The 24,628-nt window shown below is 38.8% G+C and overlaps 1 protein-coding gene across 1 annotated transcript in view; it reads left to right on the forward strand.

Moving 5' to 3' along the window:
- Positions 1-24,628, forward strand: part of ADGRV1 (adhesion G protein-coupled receptor V1) — a 542,977-nt gene that overhangs the window by 170,684 nt on the left and 347,665 nt on the right. The window contains exons 63-72 of the mRNA XM_068534844.1: positions 1,240-1,378; positions 1,551-1,736; positions 2,003-2,235; positions 4,429-4,577; positions 6,177-6,378; positions 6,900-7,119; positions 9,175-9,414; positions 10,869-11,018; positions 19,451-19,924; positions 22,899-23,042. Of these exons, the coding sequence (XP_068390945.1) occupies positions 1,240-1,378; positions 1,551-1,736; positions 2,003-2,235; positions 4,429-4,577; positions 6,177-6,378; positions 6,900-7,119; positions 9,175-9,414; positions 10,869-11,018; positions 19,451-19,924; positions 22,899-23,042 (2,137 nt within the window). The remainder of the gene's footprint in view (positions 1-1,239; positions 1,379-1,550; positions 1,737-2,002; positions 2,236-4,428; positions 4,578-6,176; positions 6,379-6,899; positions 7,120-9,174; positions 9,415-10,868; positions 11,019-19,450; positions 19,925-22,898; positions 23,043-24,628) is intronic.

Here is a 24,628-nt window from a genome sequence, read left to right on the forward strand (position 1 = left end):
TGTTTTGGGGTGTCTGTGACCTTATTATGATTTTAGGCAGCCTCTCTGCTAATGGGTGGTTGTGTTTCTGTCTTGCTAGTTGTTTGGCGTAGGGTGTCCAGCACTGTAGCTTGCTGGTCGATGAGTGGAGCTGGGTCTTAACGTTGAGATGGAGATCTCTGGGAGAGCTTTCACTGTTTGATATTACGTGAGGTTGGGAGGTCTCTGGTGGACCAGTGTCCTGAACTCAGCTCTGCCACCTCAGAGGCTCCGGCCTGACACCGAGCCAGAGCACCAAGACCCTGTCAGCCACACAGCTTTTTAAAAAATGCTACTTTAAGGTCCCTGCACCTCTTTCTTTGTGGAATGGGAGTGTGGACCTTCTGCCTTCTGCCTTGGACCTGCTAGTGTTGGAGGGTCTCCTGCAGAGGCGGGGGTAGCTGTGGCTCACCGTGGGGAGAAGGACACTTGCAGCAGTAGTTCTGGGTAGTACTCCTTGGTGTGAGCCCTCCCAGAGTCCACCATTATCCCCACCAAAGAGCCGGGTAGGCCATGAGAAGGTTTCTGACTGTTTTTTAGATTATTTGCACAAGCCCATGCCAAGGAGAGCACAGTGAGTAACATCAAGAGATCTATGCTTTCAGCCCTGTTCTGTCACTAGCCATGTAAAATAGGAGTTACTTCATCTCTGTAAGCTTGTGTGCCTTAGCTACAGAATCATTCCTTAAAAAATCATCTGGATCAAAGATTTTATGATTCTGATTGTTCTAAAATTAGGACCTATTATTTAACTAGGGTGGTATGATCATAGGCAATTTTGTTTATCATAAATTTTCTCATGAGGAGTGAGATAGCAGTTATCAATAAAGTAGCTGAATTTGTGTTAAAACTTTTATCTTTTTGGTAGTTTTTTCATTAGCATTGCATGTGTGAAGTGTTTACTGTCCTTTATTCGTATTTTGTATCTTGTGTAGTAAGTGAAAAGTCCATATGTACTTTTTTTTTAATTCCTTTAAACCTTCTACTTTTAGTGTTCAGCTTTTCCTAGTATTCTTGTCAAGCAGATTTACGCAAGCTCAGTAGTTTGGGTGTTACTGTCTTGGAATTAAAAGACTTTTTTTGCTTTGCAAAAAGATAGGGTTATTGAAATTCATAATATTCTTGAAATAATTGAAAATTGTTTATTGTTGAAGGATAGAGCAAATATTTAGGAAAAGCTCTTTCAATAAAAATGAAATATACATTTGTGTGTTGTTGTAGCCTCGTTCGTGGCCCAGCGATTTCTGGGGAGGTCACAGTGTACTGGAGGATATTCCCTCCTTCCATGGGGGAATTTGCTGAAACTTCAGGAAAACTAACAATGCGAGATGGACAGTCTGCGGCAATTGTAGTGTTACAGGTATCAGTATTACTGATTGCTGTTATGCCCTTTGCTCTGTGTGTGTGTGGTTGGGGGGTGGGGTGGTGGGAGGTGGTCAGTATCACAGAGTTCGTTGTTTTGCTTATATGATAGATATTTTTCTTTAAATGTTCAGATTCTGCTGCTCATGGCTCTTTCTGTCCTTCTCTAGGCTTTGAATGATGACATTCCTGAGGAAAAGTGTTTCTATGAGTTTCAGCTCACTGGAGTCAGCGACGGGGCGGTACAGCGTGAATCCAGCAGCACAGCCAACATCACAGTGGTGGCTAGTGACTTTCCCTATGGACGATTCGCCTTTTCACAAGAGCAACTTCGGGTGTCAGAGGAAGTGCAAAAGGTGGAGCATGAAATGCTTAAAATCTTAAATATCATTTTTATTTTTTATATCGTGAGTGATCTTTAAAATGTGTTTCTTTGTTCATATTCCAAAGTGTTCACAAACTGATTAATGTGTTCCTGATATCATTTTAATGTAGAATTTATATACTTGATAAATTTACATGTAACTTCGACCTAATCCTGGTAAATAGAATTAGAGACACTCAAAATAAAGTCTTGCCTGGTAGAGTACTCATCCAAAATAAAAAACTGCTTCTTGCATAGGTTAACCTCACAGTCGTCCGTTCGGGTGGCTCTTTTGGCCCCGTGAGGCTCTGGTTTGAGGCTGTGAGTGGGACCGCCGAGGCCGGCGTGGATTTCATCCCTCCACCAAGGCAGCTCCTCTTTGAAGCGAGGGAGACGGTGAAAAGCGTGCACATTGAAATCCTTGATGACAGCCTTCCTGAAGGCCCTGAGGAATTTTCCCTAGTGATTACAAAGGTGGAACTCCTGGGAAGGTAAAGTAAAAGAGAAAAATAGGAAAAAGGAAACAAAACAGAGAGAAAGGATGAGTGAAAGCTAGGTTGTGCAGGGATGAATACTGAACTGACTGTAGGACAGTGTTTCCCTGCTTTGTCTCACATTTATGTGACACTAGACCAGGACAGTGGTGGCAAAGACTGTTAATTATACAATGTTCTAAAATAAAATTTTTTCCTGAAAGTTGAAAGTATGTGTTTCTGTTGTGTGAAGTCACTGTGGGCAGCAGGGAAATCGAACATGGTGTGGGCTTGTAGTAATTTGGTGAGGAAAGACAGGAGCTGTTCTCTAGGTCAGAGGGCAGCTGGCAGGGCCGATTTTGGTTCCCCCATCTCTGTCTCTACACCAGGGAACAGGCTGGACTGAGAGAGTTCTTTCCTTGATGTCTCTGAAGGCTGTACAGTATTGTCTTTGTGATGAATGAGGTAGATGTTTGCCCAATGGCAGTTTTAAAGCAGGGGAGAAAATTTGAGTAAAAAATTGGTAGTTGGTAGTTGAGTAAAAGATTGGTTGGTAGTTAATGCACCATGTTTTCATTGAAGATCAAAAGTTAACCATATTGAGGCCCTCTCATTCTCTGATTTAGTGCAGCAACTTGATTAACAAGGGTGGGGAACACGTGTTGCATGATGAAGTAGATGAAATACCTACAGGTTAAGTGGCTCAAGAAGCACCTCTGCACCTATGGCTTACATACAACCTTCAACTGGAATAATGTTTGCACTTAGATAGGTCCTAAAGGAAGTTTACTTGTGCATGCAATGAAAATGCTTTTGCATTTGTGATATCAATGCAATGCTTTAAAGCTTTTTTTAACTAAAATATTTCACTGAATGACTTAGGCAGAGTGTATATCATTCCCCCGGGAAAAATTACTGTGGCCTCACTAACACTTCAACTCTTAAATTTCCCAGGTATGGGTCTGTGTCTGATGATGGGAATGAATTTGTACTTATATTAAATGTATTAAAACTTGAGATGGTCACTGACTATTTTAATTAAGTGAGTGAAGTTTGGTAAATGTAGCGCATTATGTGTGAGATTATATCTGTGTTTTTGACTAAGTGGGGCTTGAAGCATTTGTCCTCGCTGCCCTTTAAAAAAGGCAATTCCTACTTAAGCTTAATTCTGAGGAAACAAGTTTTTCTTCCAGATAAATTTCTAGGCTTCCTTTGATCTGAAAAGGAGAGTAGTATAAACCCAATTTGCCTAGTTGCTAGAAAATTTACTGCCTTGTTATTCAGTTACGGTAAGCAGCTAAACCATCATCCATCTCAGACTACTGATAACGGTTTCTCTTATCATTTAATATTTTAACCCCCAGTTTTCTAATTTTGTCTTGTATGTAATCTAATTAATGAGCGTTCAACCTTTCCAAACTAGGTAGGTTAAAAATACTAGGTACATAGAATTTGGGAATTGAAGGAAGGACTAAAATGGTTTAGTGCCATCTTTTTTGGTGGCTTCAGGAATTAAAGCGATGTAAAACCCGGGAAGTCAAAACTTTTCTTTGGTGAGAGTAACAGCAATCTTTAAAAGAGACTTTCTCAGCAGAAATATATTGCTAGACAAGTAAACTACCATCTATATGAAAGAATAGAGGCATTGATTTAATTGATATTCACAGAAACTGGAATATTTTCTTGAATCTTGATGGTTTAGCTTAAAATTTCTTTAGTGGCATGACACTCATTATATCCTTAAAGTAACTCTCTCTTCCATAAAAGAAAAAAAAATAATAAAGTAACCCTCCCAACCTAACACTGTAGATCTCTAGCCTAGCTGGTTTCCATCTTTGAGTGCACTACAATTTAATGTACATTCCCGTCCGTGACCCATTACTGTAGTATGTGCTCAGCAGTACATTCCTAGCCCCAGAGGTTCATTTTCCAACTTCTTCCCAATTTCCTAATAGTTTTATTATCTTCCTATTGCCTAAGTTTAATAACTTTATATTAGTTTTAGTTTTATGCAGGCAGTGATAATTGGGAGCAGCACAGAAATATATTTCAAACATCATTTCAGAAAATTAAAGTATTTTCGTGTTGGGATCTTTAAAAGGATGAAAAAGCTTAATAGGACTAAATTATAGGAGCTAATAGGACCCTTCTTCAATTCATGCTAAGCAATTATACTCAGTTTATTTTATTTATTTCTTATGACTCTGAAAGAGGGTATGATTTTACCATCCAAGAAAATGGACTTCAGGTGGATCAACCTCCTGAAATAGGAGACATCTCCATTGTCCGAATCATCATAATGAAAAATGATAACGCAGAGGGAATCATTGAATTTGACCCAAGGTATACTGCCTTTGAAGGTAGGTTCAGTAACATTACTTATAAATTTACCACCAATTTCTGAATTAGAGTACCTCAGCACGACATTGTCAGTTTGAATTGCCGTATGCAAATTTTCCTGGTTTGGGGTGTGTGCATGCGTGTGTGCGTGTGTGTGTGTACACATATATACACCTTTGTATGTATTTATATATGCCTTTATATATATTTACGTATTTATTTTAAAAATCTATTTTGAGTTACCTTTGGGCAGTCTTGAATCTCACTTTTGTTGGCAAAGTGGAATGGTTGGGAATAAGGCATTTAGAGAAATTATGTTTAACTTTAAGATTGTTGAAGTGTTTGTATTTTGAACACTTTTATGAATATATTTCTAATTTATGTAATGCTTAATTTCCTTTGTGATTAGAAATCAGTGAATATTCACTTTCTAATGAATAATCACCTTTGAAATATTTTACTGGACCGCAGGTGCAGGTAGTATCTGGACTCCTAGTCATGCTTTCTTGAAACAGTTCCTAATAGCAGCTTGCCTTATCTTGCCAATTCTCCCCTCTTGTAGAAGCAGAATGCAGAAAATATGGTTATATTTCCTCCTGGTAGAAGGAGGTGGCTGCTTTTCTGATTTTATTCAAAAGCAGAATATAAATATACCTTTCAAAATAAACATGTTATCTTCTCGTTGCAATTAATTTATTGGCTTCATTGCCGCCGTCAAATCTTTCGTTATCTAGCCATTTTTAAAGTTCATCAGAAATCACTTTAGGAGTTGATTTGTATTGACTTCATGGGTAAAGTCATGGAAAACATCACCATTTTGTGAACTTCAGTCTACAGCGAGTAAAAAAAGGCTGCATTTTTACACCAACAGAAAAATGGGACTTGGATCTTTTTTGTTCACTGATTTCTGTTTGATTCACTATCGTTGGGGATATTTGGGACAATGCATTTATAATTACAGTGTAAGTTCAGTACTATTTACCCCTGGCTAGTGTGAACTCTATTAAATGATATTTTAATATACATACGTTAGCATAGCTGAAGAAGAAATAAATTTTTGAATAGAATTTTTAAGTTGAAATCAAGCACTGAGGATACATTTTCAGATTTACAAGTAGATTTCATAGGAACTGAAAATGTAACAGAATCATCTTTATATCTGGATTTTTCAAACACTCATATGATATAAATAACATACACCTTATTTTTTATATTACTGATATTTCAGTTAAATATGCAGAAACAATCCAGAATGGTTTCCTTTGAGTACACATATTTTAAGTGTTTTTTGTGCTCATCTAGCATTGTCAAAAAAGCAAGGGTTATTTATTTATATGTGGCACACAGAGAAAGAATGGCTATGCTAATGATTAAATCGATTATTTAAATTCTAACTTACACTCACTATAATTTTCAACTTGTGAAACACTATAGTTCTCCTAAAAAAAATAAGTAATGACATTTTCACTAATTGTTTTTTAAAGCGATAAATGAACTGCGGAAAAATTGAGTGCTTGTGTTGTACTGTTATATTTAATTGTCATGTTTGATTTGACTGGATCTTATAAAAGTCACTTGCTTTGTCTGGCATACCAATTAATTTCAAATTCCTGTTACAGTGGAGGAGGACGTAGGGATGATCATGATTCCAGTGGTGAGACTTCATGGCACTTATGGCCGTGTGACAGCTGATGTCATCTCTCAGAGCTCTGCTGCAGTTCCTGGTGGTGTTGATTATGTACTGCATGGTAGTTCAGTCACCTTTCAGCATGGGCAGAGCTTAAGTTTTATAAATGTTTCCATCATTGATGACAATGAAAGGTAATACTATTTAGTGATATTGGAAATAACATGGGCATATGTAAAGCATGAGTATCGTGCTCCAGTCCTTATCTATGTTTTGCACTGATAATAGAATTTTAGATTATACTTGTACCCATTGAAAAACGAGTGAGAAACTTTAGGGGGTGCTGAGATAGGGAAAAAGGGATTGGGAGACCATTGTGATTGTGCGTCACTTTTTCTCAAATAGAAGAAGAAATAATAATTTTTATTCTTCTAGATTTGAAAAGTGTAATCAGAATGTGGAAACATCCTGCAGATCACTTCCTTAATGCATTAAGCAATTAAAAAGAGGGGAAGAGAGTCCAATAACTATCCCAGTTTATGTAATATTGAAGTGATCATTTGTGCTTGTAGCTAAGCACCCTCTTCTTACCACTTGGTGTGTGACTACTGTGCCTTGAATATGTATGACCAATTTGGAAAATGACTAGTTATTTGGATTTTAGAAGCATTTTAATATGTTTAGACTCACAGAATTGCTCCTTCTTGCTATGCAGTGAATTTGGGGAGCCCATTGAAATCCTGCTCATTGGAGCTACTGGTGGAGCGGTCCTTGGGCGCCACCTAGTGTGCAGAATCACGATTGCCAAGAGTGACTCTCCCTTTGGTGTAGTAAGATTTCTCAATCAAAGCAAAATTTCTGTTCCTAATCCCAGTTCTACAATGATTTTACCCTTGATGCTGGAGCGGACTGGAGGACTCTTGGGAGAGATTCAGGTAGAGTTATTCTTCCCATGATTTAAAAAATAATTTGGATTGATAGATACGGTGTTGGATTTTCTTATTCCTCAAATACAGTCATTTATTTATTCACAGTCAGTAATATTTATTAATTACCTAGTAGGTAAAAAGCAGCTTCTAAAATCCTTTGAAGTACATAAAAATGCATGAGGTATATAGCTGTCTTCAGGGCACCTTTGAGAGACAGTTAAAAATTAAATGAAGGATTCTGGTAAAAGTCAGCAAGTATTTGTAGAGGGCTTTCCATGTAACAGACCCTGTTATAGGCCCTGAGAATGCACCGGTGAACAAGACAGACTTCATCTCTGTTCTCATAAAGTTTTCAAACAATAAACAAAAAAAAAATGAAAAGAAAATGATCTGATAACACGAAGTTTTTGGCAGGAATGTAAAATCAGGAGACACAATCATAAGTGACCTGCTGGCCACTGTTGATTGGATGGTAAGGGTGTGATATTAAAGCTGAAAGATGATAAGAAAGAGGTGCTCAAGTAATTGTTAGAGGCATGAGCATTTGGGCAGAGGGATTAGCTAGTGCAGATCTACAAACTTGGCATGTTTGCGGTATGCAGAGCTCCGTGTGGTGGATGGGCTTGGAAATGAAGGGATAACAGCACAAGATAGATCAGAGGGGCCCATAGGTGTTTGGTCACAGAGAACTTTCTAAGCCAGGTTAAAGATGAGTCTAAGTGCAAATAGGATGCCATTAGAGAGTTTTAAGCAGGGGAATGATGTCAGTGTCACCGGGTTGTCAGCTCACTTATAACTGCTGTGAGGAAAATGGGTTGTCAAGAAGCCGGAGTAGAAGCAGGGAGAGCAGTTAGAAGGCTCCTGCCCTCTATAGCCCAGGGCAGAGCTGACGATGGCTCAGACAGGGGTGGAGATGGAGCTGGCCAGATGGGAAAGGACATCGAGTATGTTTTGGAGGAAAAATTCACTGGGCTTGTGGAGGGAAAGAGAGTAATCAAGGATAACTGCTAGAATTTTAGTTGAGCAACTGGTTGAATTGTAGTGCTGTTTACTGAGATGCCGAAGCTTGGGGGAAAAGCAAGAGTTCTGTTTTGGCCTTGTTGATTTGAGATAGCTACTAGACACCCCACTGGAGGGGCAGGTAGGCAGGGGGAAGTTCGAGTGTGGGTTGTGGGGAGGTCAGGGCTGCAGACAGATTCAAAAGATGTTGACACACCTGGAGGCATTTGAAACTCTGTGGCCTAAGGAGTGTAGACAGGGATGTAAGGGGTATAGACCCAAGCGCGGGCTCCCAACATTTAGGGATCTGAGGAGGGAGAGCCAGCCAAAAAGACTGAGGAGTAAAGAAGGAAAACTAGGAAGGTATGTGTTATGTGAGTAACATGTAAGCCAAGGAAGACAGGACACAGTGTTTCAAGAGAAAGAAGTGGTCAGCTGTGTCCAGTGCTGATGAAAGATGAAAGAAGCAAAGAGAAGTGCCCAGTTTTCTTTCTTTATGCATATGAAACGTATACAGTTTTAAATTATAGAAACTTTAAAAAATGCATTTGTTGCAATATAAAATTTTTGTTTCTTGTAACAATTTATGAAAATTTCTGTTCCTCTTACACTAGGAATTTAAGTATATTTATTGCTGCACGTCCAGCAGGCCTTTCACATGGTTTTATAGTCTGATTCAAATAGGTTTTGATGGACAGAAGCTGTGCACTAGCAAGACAGTTTGTACTCATGTTTTTAAAGTTTATATTACTCTAATATATATATTTAGAATATATACCTTTATGTTTTTGTTATCCTGTGGTGATAAAAAATGACTGGGTATTCAGATCTTTCTTTACTTGTTAGACATTACTATTCATGAAAACAGATATTCTATAGATACATAGCTTATATTTGCAAATATTATTTTAAACAACATGAGTTGATAACATAGGAATTTGCTGGAGATATTCTAGAATAATTTTCACATGTATGTATATATATTTTTAATACTACATATCCTGCTAAGTAATTCTTTGTTTAAAGCTGATCGTTTCTATTAAAAAAACAAACACCCTGCAGGTAAACTGGGAGATAGTCGGACCCAATTCTCAGGAAGCCTTACCATCACAGAACAGAGACATCGCAGACCCAGTGAGCGGGTCCTTCTCCTTTGGAGATGGGGAAGGTGGAGTGAGAAGCATCATTCTGATAGTCTATCCTCATGATGATGTTGAACTTGAAAAGACTTTCATTATTAAACTTAAACTTGTGAAAGGAGAAGCTAAGTTAGACTCCAGAGCTAAAGATGTTACATTAACAGTAAGTCCGACTTTGTTTTGCCCACAAAATTTTGGATTTAACGGATTTATTGGAAAATGCATTTACATTTGTTGAAACTCTATAGAGTTTCATAAGCCTATAGGCTTATGATGAATTGAAAGTTATAAGACCAAATGAAGTCATAGTAATTCCTGTGGGTCAGATGTTCTGGTTGTTATGTTAGTTTATTCCATAGCTCATTATTGATAATTTTTAAAGGCTTTAAGATAATGAGAAATACTTATTTTACACTTTCTGAGAAAATCTGATGTTTTGGGGATATTTGGCACTTTTAGAGACGAGGCATTCGTCATATCATACGCATTGGATATCTTTGCCATTAAAGTGCATAAAAGTTCACAGATAGTCACAAGTCAGATTGTTGGAAGGAAGAATGGTACTTGTTCAATTAGGGCAATGATGGTGTGGATCAGATCCGAGTTCAGCATATTTTGCATGAATCACCCAGTCCATCGGGGCAGAAAGTACTGGGGACCAAGGTTACTGAAAAAAAGACTGAAAGATGCACCTTTTTTTTAAGTTTGGAAAACACTCTTGTCTGGGGTCTGTATCAGTCAGATGTCTCCAGAGAACCAGAACTATTAGGAAATACATATGGAGAAAGAGAGAGTTTTTTTTTTTTTTTTTTTAAGGAATTGGCTCATGGGATTGTGGGGTCTGGCAAGTCCAAAATCCATAAAGCAGGCTGGCAGGCACGAAGCCCAGGAAAGAACCGAAGTTGCAGTCTTGAGTTTGAATTTTGTGGGGCAGGCCAGCAGGCTGGAAACTCAAACAGGATTCCTAAATTGCAGTCCTGAGGCACAATTCCTTCTTCTCCGGGAAGCCTCAGTGTTTGCTCTTTAAGGCTTTCAACTGATTGGATGAGGTCCGTTCACATTATTGAGAATAATTTTCTTAACTTCAAGTCAGCTGGCTGTAAATATTAATCACATCTGCAAAATACCTTTACAGCAACATCTAGACTAGTGTTTGACCAAACAATTGGACACCGTAGCCTAGCCAGGATGACACATTAAATTAACCGTCACAGGGCCTTTGCTTCTCTCTATATTGTATTATATCATAACCAGTAGAAAGAGGTTAGCTAAACTTAACTGGTTAAATGAAGCAAATGAGAGGTGAATAAAGCTAAATTCAGTCATTGAAGTATTATCCTTTGGTGATTCTACAAATTATAGTTTTCTGAACACTTATTCCCATTATCCTTGGGGGAATAAGAACCTACTTGTTTTGGGTAACAATCAGCGTAATAAAGGTTTTTAAAAATCAGGTAGCTAGGTGGATTATATCCAAGTATCATGATTGTGTTTCTTTCGTTTCCTCAGCTTATCTTGTACATACAAAATACATCAGTGTATTGATATATTGGATACTGTAATTTCATCCATAGCTGTTATATACATTTTCACTCTGCTCTCTGTTTCTGTTTCTAGATACAAAAGTTTGGTGATCCAAATGGAGTGGTTCAGTTTGCTCCCGAGTCTTTATCTGAGGAGACCTATTTGGAGCCATTAGCTCTGGAAGGGCCCCTGATCATTACTTTCTTTGTCAAAAGAGTCAAGGGCACTTCGGGAGAGATTATGGTATCATTTTTCCTTTGATTTTTAAGTAGAGTAGTAATTTGCCTAACAACTGCGGTTGAGGGGAACAGAGAAACTGCGTGTTCTGGAGAATTAAAGTTTTAGATATACTGAAGTGACATGAGTTTTCACACACGCTGAGAAGGCTCATTGAAGCACCTTTGGACTCTCTAGCCAGCACCAACCTCTGGCTGTCTTTCTAAATTCAGTTACGATTAAGTTAAAAAGATCTTTCTCACATTTAATGATGAAGAAAATGACTGAACTATTTTGTAATTTTTTGTTTGCTATAATGTAAAGCTTTTCCTACTGAACAGGCCTATCCATGATTTTTATAAATTGCTTAATATATTCTTAATATATTCTTTTTTTGGATATACCTCTTTAAATGTGTTTATTATTTTAAGAAGGTTAGAACATTGTTTGAACTGAGTTAAATGTTTGTGGAATCCTTGAAACATTTCAAGAAAACATGGCTTGGAATCACTGCTCTAGACCTATTACTCTCTTAACATAGATCAATATGCATATATTCTTTATTTTCAGTATATTCGAGATGCTCTTGTAAATCATCAGCATATTCATCGAACAGATCAAGGTTATCTGTTTGCTAGCAAAACTTATTTTGTGAACTCTCTCTATAAACTTACCTCTTTTCCTGTATTGGTGATTAATTGTTACTTCTTCAGTTGAAACTTTATGGTTTGGAGGTAAAAAAATTCTTAGAAGATAATTTTTTACAGATTTTGGGAGGGGGGAATTCTTAATTTCTGAAATCTTAGATATCTTCTTTTTTTTTTAAACATTCCATTTTCTCTCTTTTTTTTTTTTAATCTTTATTGGAGTATAATTGCTTTACAATGGTGTGTTAGATTCCACTTTATAACAAAGTGAATCAGTTATACATATACATATATCCCGATATCTCTTCCCTCTTGAGTCTCCCTCCCTCCCAGCCTCCCTACCCCACCCCCGCTAGGTGGTGACAAAGCACCGAGCTGATCTCCCTGTGCTATGCGGCTGCTTCCCACTAGCTATCTATTTTACATTACGTAGTGTATATATGTCCATGCCACTCTCTCACTTTGTCCCAGCTTACACTTCCCCCTCCCCGTGTCCGCAAGTCCATTCTCTACATCTGCGTCTTTATTCCTGTCCTACCCCTAGGTTCTTCAGAACCTTTTTGTTTTGTTTTGTTTTTTAGATTCCATATATATGTGTTAGCAAACGGTATTTGTTTTTCTCGTCCTGACTTACTTCACTCTGTATGACAGACTCTAGGTCCATCCACGTCACTACAAATAACTCAATTTCGTTTCTTTTAATGGCTGAGAAATATTCCATTGTCTATATGTGCCACAACTTCTTTATCCATACATCTGTCAATGGACACTTAGGTTGGTTCCATGTCCTGGCTATTGTAAATAGAGGTGCAATGAACATTGTGGTACATGACTTTTTGAAGTATGGCTTTCTCAGGGTATATGCCCAGTAGTGGGATTGCTGGGTCGTATGGTAGTTCTATTTTTAGTTTTTTAAGGAACTTCCATACTGTTCTCCATAGTAGCTGTATCAAATTACATTACCACCAACAGTGCAAGAGGGTTCCCTTTTCTCCACACCCTCTCCAGCATTTATTGTTTGTAGATTTTTTGATGATGGCCATTCTGACTGGTGTGAGATGATATCTCATTGTAGTTTTGATTGGCATTTCTCTAATGATTAATGATGTTGAACATCCTTCCAAGTGTTTGTTGGCAATCTGTATATCTTCTTTGGAGAAACATCTGTTTAGGTCTTCTGCCCATTTTTGGATTGGGTTGTTTGTTTTTTTGATATTGAGCTGCATGAGCTGCTTGTAAATTTTGGAGATTAATCCTTTGTCAGTTGCTTCATTTGCAAATATTTTCTGCCATTCTGAGGGTTGTCTTTTTGTCTTGTTTATGGTTTCCTTTGCTGTGCAAAAGCTTTTAAATTTCATTAGGTCCCATTTGTTTTTATTTCCATTTCTCTAGGAGGTGGGTCAGAAAGGATCTTGCTGTGATTTATGTCATGCATTGTTCTGCCTATGTTTTCCTCTAAGAGTTTGATAGTGTCTGGCCTTACATTTAACTCTTTAATCCATTTTGAGTTTATTTTTGTGTATGGTGCTAGGGATTGTTCTAATTTCATTCTTTTGCATGTAGCTGTCCAGTTTTCCCAGCACCACTTATTAAAGAGGCTGTCTTTTCTCCACTGTATATTCTTGCCTCCTTTATCAAAAATAAGGTGACCACATGTGTGTGGGTTTATCTCTGGGCTTTTTATCTTGTTCCATTGATCTGTATTTCTGTTTTTGTGCCAGTACCATACTGTCTTGATTACTGTAGCTTTGTAACATAGTCTGAAGTCAGGGAGCCTGATTCCTCCAGCTCCGTTTTTCTTTCTCAAGATCGCTTTGGCTATTTGGGGTCTTTTGTGTTTCCATACAAATTGTGAAATTTTTTGTTCTTGTTCTGTGAAAAATGCCAGTGGTAGTTTGATAGGGATTGCATTGAATCTGTAGATTGCTTTGGGTAGTATCGTCATTTTCACAATGTTGATTCTTCCAATCCAAGAACATGGTATATCTCTCCACCTATTTGTATCATCTTTAATTTCTTTCATCAGTGTTTTATAGTTTTCTGCATACATGTCTTTTGTCTCCTTAGGTAGGTTTATTACTAGGTATTTTATTCTTTTTGTTGCAGTGTTAAATGGGAGTGTTTCCTTAATTTCACTTTCAGATTTTTCATCATTAGTGTATAGGAATGCAAGAGATTTCTGTGCATTAATTTTGTATCCTGCTACTTTACCAAATTCATTGATGAGCTGTAGTCATTTTCTGGTAGCATATTTAGGATTCTCTGTGTATACTATCATGTCATCTGCAAACAGTGACAGCTTTACTTCTTCTTTTCCAATTTGGATTCCTTTTATTTCTTTTTCTTCTCTGATTGCTGTGGCGAAAACTTCCAAAACAATGCTGAATAATAGTGGTAAGTGTGGGCAACCTTGTCTTGTTCCTGATCTTAGTGGAAATGGTTTCAGTTTTTCACCATTGAGGACGATGTTGGCTATGGGTTTGTCATATATGGCCTTTATTATGTTGAGGTAAGTTCCCTCTGTGCCTACTTTCCGGAGGGTTTTTATCATAAATGGGTGTTGAATTTTGTTAAAAGCTTTTTCTGCATTTATTGAGATGATCATATGGTTTTTCTTCTTCAATTTGTTAATATAGTATATCACCATATTAACCATATTGATTTGCGTATATTGAAGAATCCTTGCATTCTGGGATAAACCCCACTTGATCACTGTGTATGATCCTTTTAATGTGCTGTTGGATTCTGTTTGCTAGTATTTTGTTGAGGATTTTTGCATCTATGTTCATCAGTGATATTGGCCTGTATTATTCTTTCTTGGTGATGTCTTTGTCTGGTTTTCGTATCAGGGTGATGATGGCCTCGTAGAATGAGTTTGGGAGTGTTCCTCCCTCTGCTATATTTTGGAAGAGCTTGAGAAGGATAGGTGTTAGCTCTTCTCTAAATGTTTGATAGAATTCACTTGTGAAGCCATCTGGTCCTGTTCTTTTGTTTGTTGGAAGATTTTTAATCACAGTTTCAATTTCAGTGCTTATGATTGGTCTGTTTATATTTTCTATTTCTTTCTGGTTCAGTCTTGGAAGGTTGTGCTTATCTAAGAATTTGTCCATTTCTTCCAGGCTTTCCATTATATTGGCATATAGTTGCTTGTAGTAATCTCTCATGATCCTTTGTATTTCTGCAGTGTCCGTTGTTACTTCTCCTTTTTCATTTCTAATTCTATTGATTTGAGTCTTCTCCCTTTTTTTCTTAATGAGTCTGGCTAATGGTTTATCAATTTTGTTTATCTTCTCAAAGAACCAGCTTTTAGTTTTATTGATCTTTGCTATTGTTTTCTTCATTTCTTTTTCATTTATTTCTGATCGGATCTTTATGATTTCTTTCCTTTTGCTAACTTTGGGGATTTTTTGTTCTTCTTTCTCTAATTGCTTTAGGTGTAAGGTTAGGTTGTTTATTTGAGATGTTTCTTGTTCCTTAAGATAGGATTGTATTGCTATAAACTTCCCTCTTAGAACTGCTTATGCTGCATCCCATAGGTTTTGGGTTGTTGTGTTTTCATTGTCATTTGTTTCTAGGTATTTTTTGATTTCCTCTTTGATTTCTTCAGTGATCCCTTGGTTATTTAGTAGTGTTTTGTTTATCCTCCATGTGTTTGTATTTTTTACAGATTTTTTTCTGTAATTGATATCTAGTCTCATAGTGTTGTGGTCGGAAAAGATACTTGATACTATTTCAATTTTCTTAAATTTACCAAGGCTTGATTTGTGACCCAAGATATGATCTATCCTGGAGAATGTTCCATGAGCACTTGAGAAGAAAGTGTATTCTGTTGTTTTTGGATGGAATGTCCTATAAATATCAATTAAGTCCATCTCATTTAATGTATCATTTAAAGCTTGTGTTTCCTTATTTATTTTCATTTTGGATGATCTGTCCATTGGTGAAACTGGGATGTTAAAGTCCCCTACTATGATTGTGTTACTGTCAATTTCTCCTTTTATGGCTGTTAGTATTTGCCTTATGTATTGAGGTGCTCCTATGTTGGGTGCATAAATATTACAATTGTTATATCTTCTTCTTGGATTGATCCCTTGATCATTATGTAGTGTCCTTCTTTGTCTCTTGTAATAGTCTTTGTTTTAAAGTCTATTTTGTCTGATATGAGAATTGCTACACCAGCTTTCTTTTGATTTCCATTTGCATGGAACATCTTTTTCCATCCCCTCACTTTCAGTCTGTATGTGTCCCTAGGTCTGAAGTGGGTCTCTTGTAGACAGCATACATACGGGTCTTGTTTTTGTATCCATTCAGCTAATCTATGTCTTTTGGTTGGAGCATTTAATCCATTTACATTCAAGGTAATTATCGATATGTATGTTCCTATTACCGTTTTCTAAATTGTTTTGGGTGTGTTTTTGTAGGTCTTTTCCTTCTCCTGTGTTTCCTGCCTAGAGAAGTTCCTTTAGCATTTGTTGTAAAGCTGGTTTGGTGATGCTGAATTCTCTTAGCTTTTCCTTGTCTATAAAGGTTTTAATTTGTCCGTTGAATCTGAATGGGATCATTGCTGGGTAGAGTAATCTTGGTTGTAGGTTTTTCCCTTTCATCACTTTAAATATGTCCTGCCACTCCCTTCTGGCTTGCAGTTTCTGCTGAAAGATCCGCTGTTAACCTTATGGGGATTCCCTTGTATGTTATTTGTTGTTTTTCCCTGCTGCTTTTAATATTTTTCTTTGTATTTAATTTTTGATCGTTTGGTTAATATGTGTCTTGGTGTGTTTCTTCTTGGATTTATCCTGTATGGGACTCTGTGTGCTTTCTGGACTTGATTAACTATTTCCTTTCCCATATTAGGGAAGTTTTCAACTATAATCTCTTTAAATATTTCTCAGTAATATTTAAATATTTCTTTCTTTTTCTCTTCTCCTGGGACCCCTATAATTAGAATGTTGGTGCATTTAATGTTGTCCTGGAAGTCTCTGAGACTGTCCTCAATTCTTTTCATTCTTGTTTCTTTATTCTGCTCTGTGGTAGTTATTTCCACTACTTTATCTTCCAGGTCACTTATCTGTTCTTCTGTCTCAGTTATTCTGCTATTGATTCCTTCTAGAGAATTTTTGGTTTCATTTATTGTGTTGTTCATCATTGTTTGTTTGCTCTTTAGTTCTGCCAGGTCCTTGTTAAACATTTCTTGTATTTTCTCCAATCTATTTCCAACATTTTGGATCAACTTTACTATCATTATTCTGAATTCTTTTTCAGGTAGACTGACTATTTCCTCTTCATTTGTTAGGTCTGGTGGGTTTTTTCCTTGCTCCTGCATCTGCTGTGTGTTTCTCTTTCTTCTCATTTTGCTTAACTTACTGTGTTTGGGGTCTCCTTTTCACAGGCTGCAGGTTCATAGTTCCTGTTGTTTTTGGTGTCTGTCCCCAGTGGCTAAGGTTGGTTCAGTGGGTTGTGTAGGCTTCCTGATGGAGGGGGACTGGTGCCTGTGTTCTGGTGGATGAGGCTGGATCTTGTCATTCTGGTGGACAGGTCCGCATCTGGTGGTGTGTTTTGGGGTGTCTGTGACCTTATTATGAGTTTAGGCAGCCTCTCTGCTAATGGGTGAGGTTGTGTTCCTATCTTGCTAGTTGTATGGCATAGGGTGTCCAGCAGTGTAGCTTGCTGGTTGTTTAGTGGAGCTGAATCTTGGCGTTGAGATGGAGATTTCCGGGAGATTTTCGCCGTTTGATATTACGTGGAGCTGGGAGGTCTCTGGTGGACCAATGTCCTGAACTTGGCTCTCCCACATTAGAGGCACAGCCCTGACGCCCAGCTGGAGCACCAAGACCCTGTCATCCACACGGTCAGAATAAAAGGGAGAAAGAAAGAAAGAAAGAAAGAAAAGAAAAGAAAAGAAAGTTATTAGAATAAAAAATTTAAAAATCGTTATCAAGTAATTTAAAAAAAAGGAAGAAAGAAAGAAAGAAGAGAGCAACCAAACCAAAAAACAAATCCACCAGTGATAACAAGCGCTAACAACTGTACTAAAAAACAAAAAAAAAACGGACAGACAGAACCCTAGGACAAATGGTAAAAGCAAAGCTATAGAGACAAAAATCACACACAGAAGCATACACATACACACTCATAAAAAGAGAAAAAAGAAAAAAAATATATATATTGTTGCTCTCAAAGTCCTCCGCCTCATTTTGGGATGATTCGTTGTCTATTCAGGTATTCCACAGATGCAGAGCACATCAAGTTGATTGTGGAGATTTAATCCGCTGCTCCTGAGGCTGCTGGGAGAGATTTCCCTTTCTCTTCTTTGTTCACACAGCTCCTGGGGTTCAGCTGTGGATTTGGACCCACCTCTGTGTGTAGGTCGCCTGAGGGCATCTGTTCCTGCCCAGACAGGACGGGGTTAAAGGAGCAGCTGATTTGGGGGCTCTGGCTCACTCAGGCCAGGGGTGGGGGGGGAGGGAGGGGTATGGAGTGCGGGCGAGCCTGGAGCGGCAGAGGCCGGCGTGACGTTGCAACAGCCTGAGGCGCCATGTGTTCTCCCGGGGAAGTTTTCCCTGGATTCCAGGACCCTGGCAGTGGTGTGCTGCACAGGCTCCCAGGAGGGGAGGTGTGGATAGTGATCTGTGCTTGCGCAGAGGCTTCTTGGTGGCTGCAGCAGCAGCCTTAGCATTTCATGCCCGTGTCTGGTGTCTGCGCTGATAGGTGAGGCTCCCGCCTGTCTCTGGAGCTCGTTTGGGTGGAGCTCATTTGGGCGGCGCTCTGAATCCCCTCTCCTTGCGTACCGCGAAACAAAGAGGCTAGAAAATGTCTCTTGCTTCTTAGGCAGCTCCAGACCTTTTCCCGGACACACTCCTGGCTAGCTCTGGCACACTAGCCTCCTTCAGGCTGTGTTCAAGCAGCCAACCCCAGTCCTCTCCCTGGGATCTGACCTCCGAAGCCCGAGCCTCAGCTCCCAGCCCCCGCCCGCCCCGGCGGCTGAACAGACAAGCCTCTCAGTATGGTGAGTGCTGCTCGGCACCGATCCTCTGTGCAGGAATCTCTCCGCTTTGCCCTCCGCACCCCTGTGGCTGTGCTCTCCTCCGTGGCTCCAAAGCTTCCCCCCTCCGCCACCCCCGTCCCTGCCAGTGAAGGGGCTTCCTAGTGTGTGGAAACCTTTCCTCCTTCCCAGCTCCCTCCCAGAGGTACAGGTCCCGTCCCTATTCTTTTGTGTCTGTTTTTTCTTTTTTCTTTTGCCCTACCCAGGTACGTGGGCAGTTTCTTGCCTTTTGGGAGGTCTGAGGTCTTCTTCCAGCATTCAGTAGGTGTTCTGTAGGAGTTGTTCCACATGTAGATGTATTTCTGATGTATTTGTGGGGAGGAAGGTGATCTCCGCGTCTTACTCTTCCGCCATCTTGAAGCTCCTCCTCGATATTCTCTTTTTATTAAAAACAAACAAAAACAAATTCCAATGTGAATGTCAGATTATCTACTTACTTTTTACCTTCAAATATTGTCTGTGGTTCACTATTGAATGCATTTGTGGTACTGGTATTTTAAAGTTAACTTGTTTCTCTTTATCTTTTCAAATTATGTTATTTTAGAAGCAGGTGAAATGAAATTTTATAATCCTGTCCTGCAAATTGCATACAACAGCCTGAAAGAGTTAAGATAGTTTCTAAATTACCTAACTACTTGGAAAGTTTCACTTGGAATATAATGATGCACACTTAATTTTTTTGTATATAGTAGAGGAAAACTAATTTAAAGGATTTTTGATTCAATATATGGAATTGTATAACTTTGTTGGGCGTTTTTTTCCTTTTATTTTAGGTTTACTGGGAATTAAGCAGTGAGTTTGATATTACTGGAGACTTTCTGTCTACAAAAGGATTTTTCACCATTGCTGATGGAGAAAGTGAGGCCAGCTTTGATGTTAACTTGCTACCAGATGATGTACCTGAGTTAGAGGAAGTTTATGTGATTCAGCTTGTTTCTGTAAAGGGAGGAGCAGAACTTGATCCAGAAAAATGCATCACACGGTTCTCTGTTTCTGCAAATGATGACCCACATGGGGTATTTGCCCTGTATTCAGATCAGCAGTCAATACTTATTGGGCAGAACCTTAGTAGATTCATCCAAATTAATGTAACCCGGCTTGCTGGAACATTTGGAGATGTGACTGTTGGGTATCGAATATCATCTGGTCCTAAGGAGCAGTCTTTTGTTACTGAAAATGCAGAGAGGCAGCTGGTGGTCGAAGATGGCGCCAGATATAAAGTGGACACAGTGCCAGTCAAGAGTCAGGTTTGTAGCATTTCTTTAATTTCCTGATCATTCCGATAAAGCTCCTTCAAGAAAGCCCTAGTTAATCTCATGATCAGTTTAAAGTCTTATTCTGATATTTAAATGGAACCATGAAAAATGCCTTAGAAAATGCATAGTAATTATTGGATAATACATATACTGAAGTATTTGCAGATTATAAGTAAATAAGTATATTCTTATTTGGAATAAAATATTTTTGTCTAGATAGTAACAGGCACTTATTTAGTACTCCAGAGTTCCAGAAATTGTTCCAAGTGCTACACACACACACACACACACACACACACACACTGGATGCTTGTTGAAGGGAAGATATTTGTAGACTTCCTAGGACAGCAGACTGTTCTGCCGACATATTAGGTGAGAGTGCTAGGAATACATGGATTTTCTGTGGGTCACATAGATACCTAGCAGTCTTTCTCGGTCTGATCCACAGAAAGTGATTTGAGCAACTGTTTTCATCCTCCCAAGAAGATAACTAGTATCATTCCATGTGCATGGCAGAGAAGTTAATTTATTTCATGCATGGGATGCATTATAGCTGTGAGGATTAACTATCTCATGGTTGAGAAAGTCTGTACCAGAGGACACTTTTAGATTATCTCCTGTGGTGGTACCTGGGACATTTTGAAGGATGGTAGTCCTCTTTTCATTTCACTTTGAAAGCTTAATGGTATAGTTGATAAAGATACTTAGCTTTCTTAATACCTGTTTGAATTATCTATGGATTTCTTAATATCTGTTTTGAAGCTCTATTATTTTTATGATTTCTGTCTCTTTTCAATAAAGAGTAACAAAAGTTTACTAGCTTACCCATATATGAAAGCTTCCTCTTATTTGCTTACTTTAACATCTTTCGTTAGTATATTTAAATTTGCGTGGGTTCCTTCTGTCTCTTACATTCTACTATGTGTGGTGTAGACTGCACATAGATTATTAGGTGTTATGTATGTGAGTTAGTCTTCCAAGGTGACTGTTTGGGGCAACGTGTGACATGCGCATAAACTGAGGGGAGGATTTTTCCAGCGGTCCCTTTCTCCCCTCACACCCTGGGTGTAATGCATTGCTCTTTAAAGTTTGGGATATTAGTTACAAGTTACATATAGATCTACGTGATCTACCACCCTGATAAAAGTTAGGACTTCGGACAGGTCCACCACAGAGAAGGACCTTCAAGTGGGTCTTGGGACAGAATGAGTTTCCATTAGGCTCTGAAAACTAGAAGACTCTTGATGTTGGTTTAACATGAGGACCAGGGAGTGAACAGTTACCTCGCCTGGGTAACAACAGGCTTCTCAGATGAAGTACTCACTGATGATAAGAATCATTGGCACGATAAAGAAACAAGTCTACGTTTAAAAGAATTTAAGTTAGAATGGAAGATGAGATTATGTTCATGGCTGTCATTTATTCAGATATTTATTGAGCACTTGCTATGTGTCAGTCATTGTGAGAAGCACAGCAGCTACAGTGATCACAAAGACATAATCTCTGTTGTCAGGTTGCTCCCTGTCTAGTGCAGGAGAAGGCCCTTGAACAGCCAATTATGAAAGCAAGCAGATAAGCAGTGTTCAAGATGCACACAGGATATTATGGGGCTGTTAATTCCATTTGTGCCCAAAGCCATCAAGAATGATGGGAAATATGTAGAATAGTATTGGTGATGTAGTCCTGGATCAGGGACATGGAAGGGCAAAACAGAACACCCTCAACTCCTGAAAACCTTCAAGATCCTTTTCAAATTAGTCTACCTGCTTTTCTTCTGCAGGCAAATCAGCATTTCTCCAAATCCACCGTTACTCCTGTTCAACTTTAATGTTTAATTGCTGTACCTTGGGGACCTGCCACACTCCATAAGTCTGTGTGCTGCATGGGCCCATGAACAGAAGAGTTGGGTAGGAAGGCACAAATGCCTGGGAGCTTTGAACTGACATCTGGCCCTTCATTCTTTAGGAAATAGGGACAAAAATCCCTAGCTGCCCAGCCAGTGAACTGCATGGGGAAGGGGCACACCCTTCAAGGAGAGGAGGGAGGCACATGATTGAAGTCAGGACACCATGATTTATTTCTGTTTCCTCAGCACTTGATCTATGCTTCATGTTCAGTGAATGCGATTTTGAAAAACTGAAGATTGATTGAATGAATAAAACATCTGTTCCCCTCATGTTGCACATTTGAAACCACTATAGTACATATTTTACACATTTGGAGGGTGTGATATGTGTTTAAGTACATTACATTTAAAAGAAGAACAGACTTCACAGAAATGGTTATTTGTACATTCAGTAAAGATGTACAGAGTTGTTAGTAATATTCCAGGTTACGGGGGCTTATCCATTATCAATAACAAGGTTTCTATGGAAAAATGTATTATATCAATAAGTGTTTAAAAAATCTTTTAAAGTAATACCAGGTTTTAAATTCAGGATTTCCCTATTTTGTTGGATTCTAAAACTTCAAAAATTGGTAGTCTAATACATGGTGTTAGTTAGTTGTCTTTATTTGTCCAAAGTATTCAAATAATCAGTACACCTAAATCATTATCTGTTTTAAGTAACTGTCATTAGAGCTCTTAGTTTCTACCCAATGAGAAGGGAGAAAGTGAGTTTTGCTGGTTTTAGGGGCTGACACTGTTCACCAGTGAGCTCTTTCCATTCCCGTGGCACGTGATTTTGTCACTAATACTACTTCTGAGATTCTCATCATTCTTCAGGTCATTTGGGCACACAGAGAGTATTTGCAGATTTGTGTTTTTTTAATATTGTATGGCTCTCAGTGTTAGCGTCAAAGTCTTCCTGCTGGTGCTTTGTTTTGTAACATGGGGGAAAGGGCATATACTGATGAAACTGATACAAAAGGAGGAAAGTGCTAATGACTCATTTCAATGGTCAGTATTTTTCTTTGAAAATTATTTTTTACTATTAAAAAAGTCATTGATACTGTTTGTATATAGGTCTTCCTACCCCTGGGCTCTAATTTCACCTTGCAACTGGTGACTGTGATGCTTGTTGGTGGAAGTTTCTATGGCATGCCAAGAATTCTCCAGGAAGCAAAATCTGCTGTCCTTCCAGTCCCTGAGAAAGCTGCCAATTCTCAGGTAACTGGCCCTGGGTGTGGTACTACCCCGGAACCACTAGAGGGCAGCTCTTACAGGAAGGACTAAGATTCTTAGAATTTCTTAAGATTCACTGTTTCCTTAAATCTAAGTAATCCTATGAATATCAAAGTAGACACTGTGGATACACTATATGAAAATAATTTGTCAATTTTCGACATTAGATAGAAAATTATATTTCCTTTCTGGAGTTTTAGAAAGTTTCTGTCTTGTAGAATGTAAGGTATAGCATTTTTTAATTAATTAATTAATTAATTAATTAATTAATTAATTATTGGCTGCATTGGGTCTTCATTGTTGCGCACGGGCTTTCTCTAGTTGCGGCGAGTGGGGGGCTGCTTTTCGTTGCGGTGCGCGAGCTCCAGGCGCTCGGGCTTCAGTATTTGTGGCTTACGGGCTCTAGAGCGCAGGCTCAGTAGTTGTGGTGCACGGGCTTAGTTGCTCCACAACAATGTCACAACATTATGTCATGTCAAAGGGCCAGATCAGGGCCAGATCAGGGAAGATGTGGGATCTTCCTGGACCAGGGCTCGAACCCATGTCCCCTGCACTGGCAGGCGGATTCTTAACCACTGCGCCACCAGGGAAGTCTTAGAATTTTTAAAATAACAGTCACCTAGAGTCAAAACCTCAGGTTTTTTCTTGAAAATGAATATTTAACATTGAGGTATTTTATGCTAAATAATTAAAATTAGAATGAAACCTCAGTTAATATTTCAGACTTTCTCATTTACTAACATTGTAAATATTTAATTTGTGGGGCTCTTTTTACTGTGGCAAGTTTGTTCTGATGTAGGTGAATACCAGTGGTGCACCTAAGTATTTGAATCTCCTACCTGAGTTCATTTTAGGGAAGATTGTTCCCTAGTCACTTTATAAATTCACATGAGAACAAAGAATACCTTGAGGGCTTTGCTTCCTGTGTAGGCCAATTCTGTCAATATAGGAACATGACAGGGCTGCTGTCTCTGGCTACGGTAATGTGTGTATTTTATAAACCATGATAAGGGATAAGCATGCATCCTACTCCTTCAGGTGGGAGTTCCTTCAGTTCCTTGACCAGGATGTGGAATCTGTGCAGGTGGAGGGGCAGGAGTGTGGGCAGATCTGGCCACCAGCTTGTGTAACAGGGTCTCTGGCCATTAAGGGGATGCTCTTCAGTTACTCCCACCTGGGCTGCTTCTCCCCAGGGAATGAATTTGCTTTGTTCCCTAAAGTGGAATCCACCAGCATTAATAAAATTAACTGAGAGGAATTGTCTTCTTTCTGCACCTCCTCTGTTCAAGAAGGAAGGGGGGTATAGAATTTAATGCTTTGACATTTTGTTACCTTCTTTTTGTTCACAGGTTGTTATAACAAAGATTCCTTTCAACCTGAATTCTTCCTTTGGTGTAGTAAACTATTTTCTTCTACTTGTCCAGGCATGTTGTCACAACATTATGTCACGTCAGAGGGCCAGATCAGGGCCAGTCATGGAGTATTCCTGTCCTTGGTGTATCCTCTGTACTCCTTACCAGTATTTGTATCTGGTGTGTGTGTGTGTGTGTGTGTGTGTGTGTGTGTGTGTG

The sequence above is a fragment of the Eschrichtius robustus genome, chromosome 2 (genome assembly GCF_028021215.1).
Source record: "Eschrichtius robustus isolate mEscRob2 chromosome 2, mEscRob2.pri, whole genome shotgun sequence".
NCBI lineage: Eukaryota > Metazoa > Chordata > Mammalia > Artiodactyla > Eschrichtiidae > Eschrichtius > Eschrichtius robustus.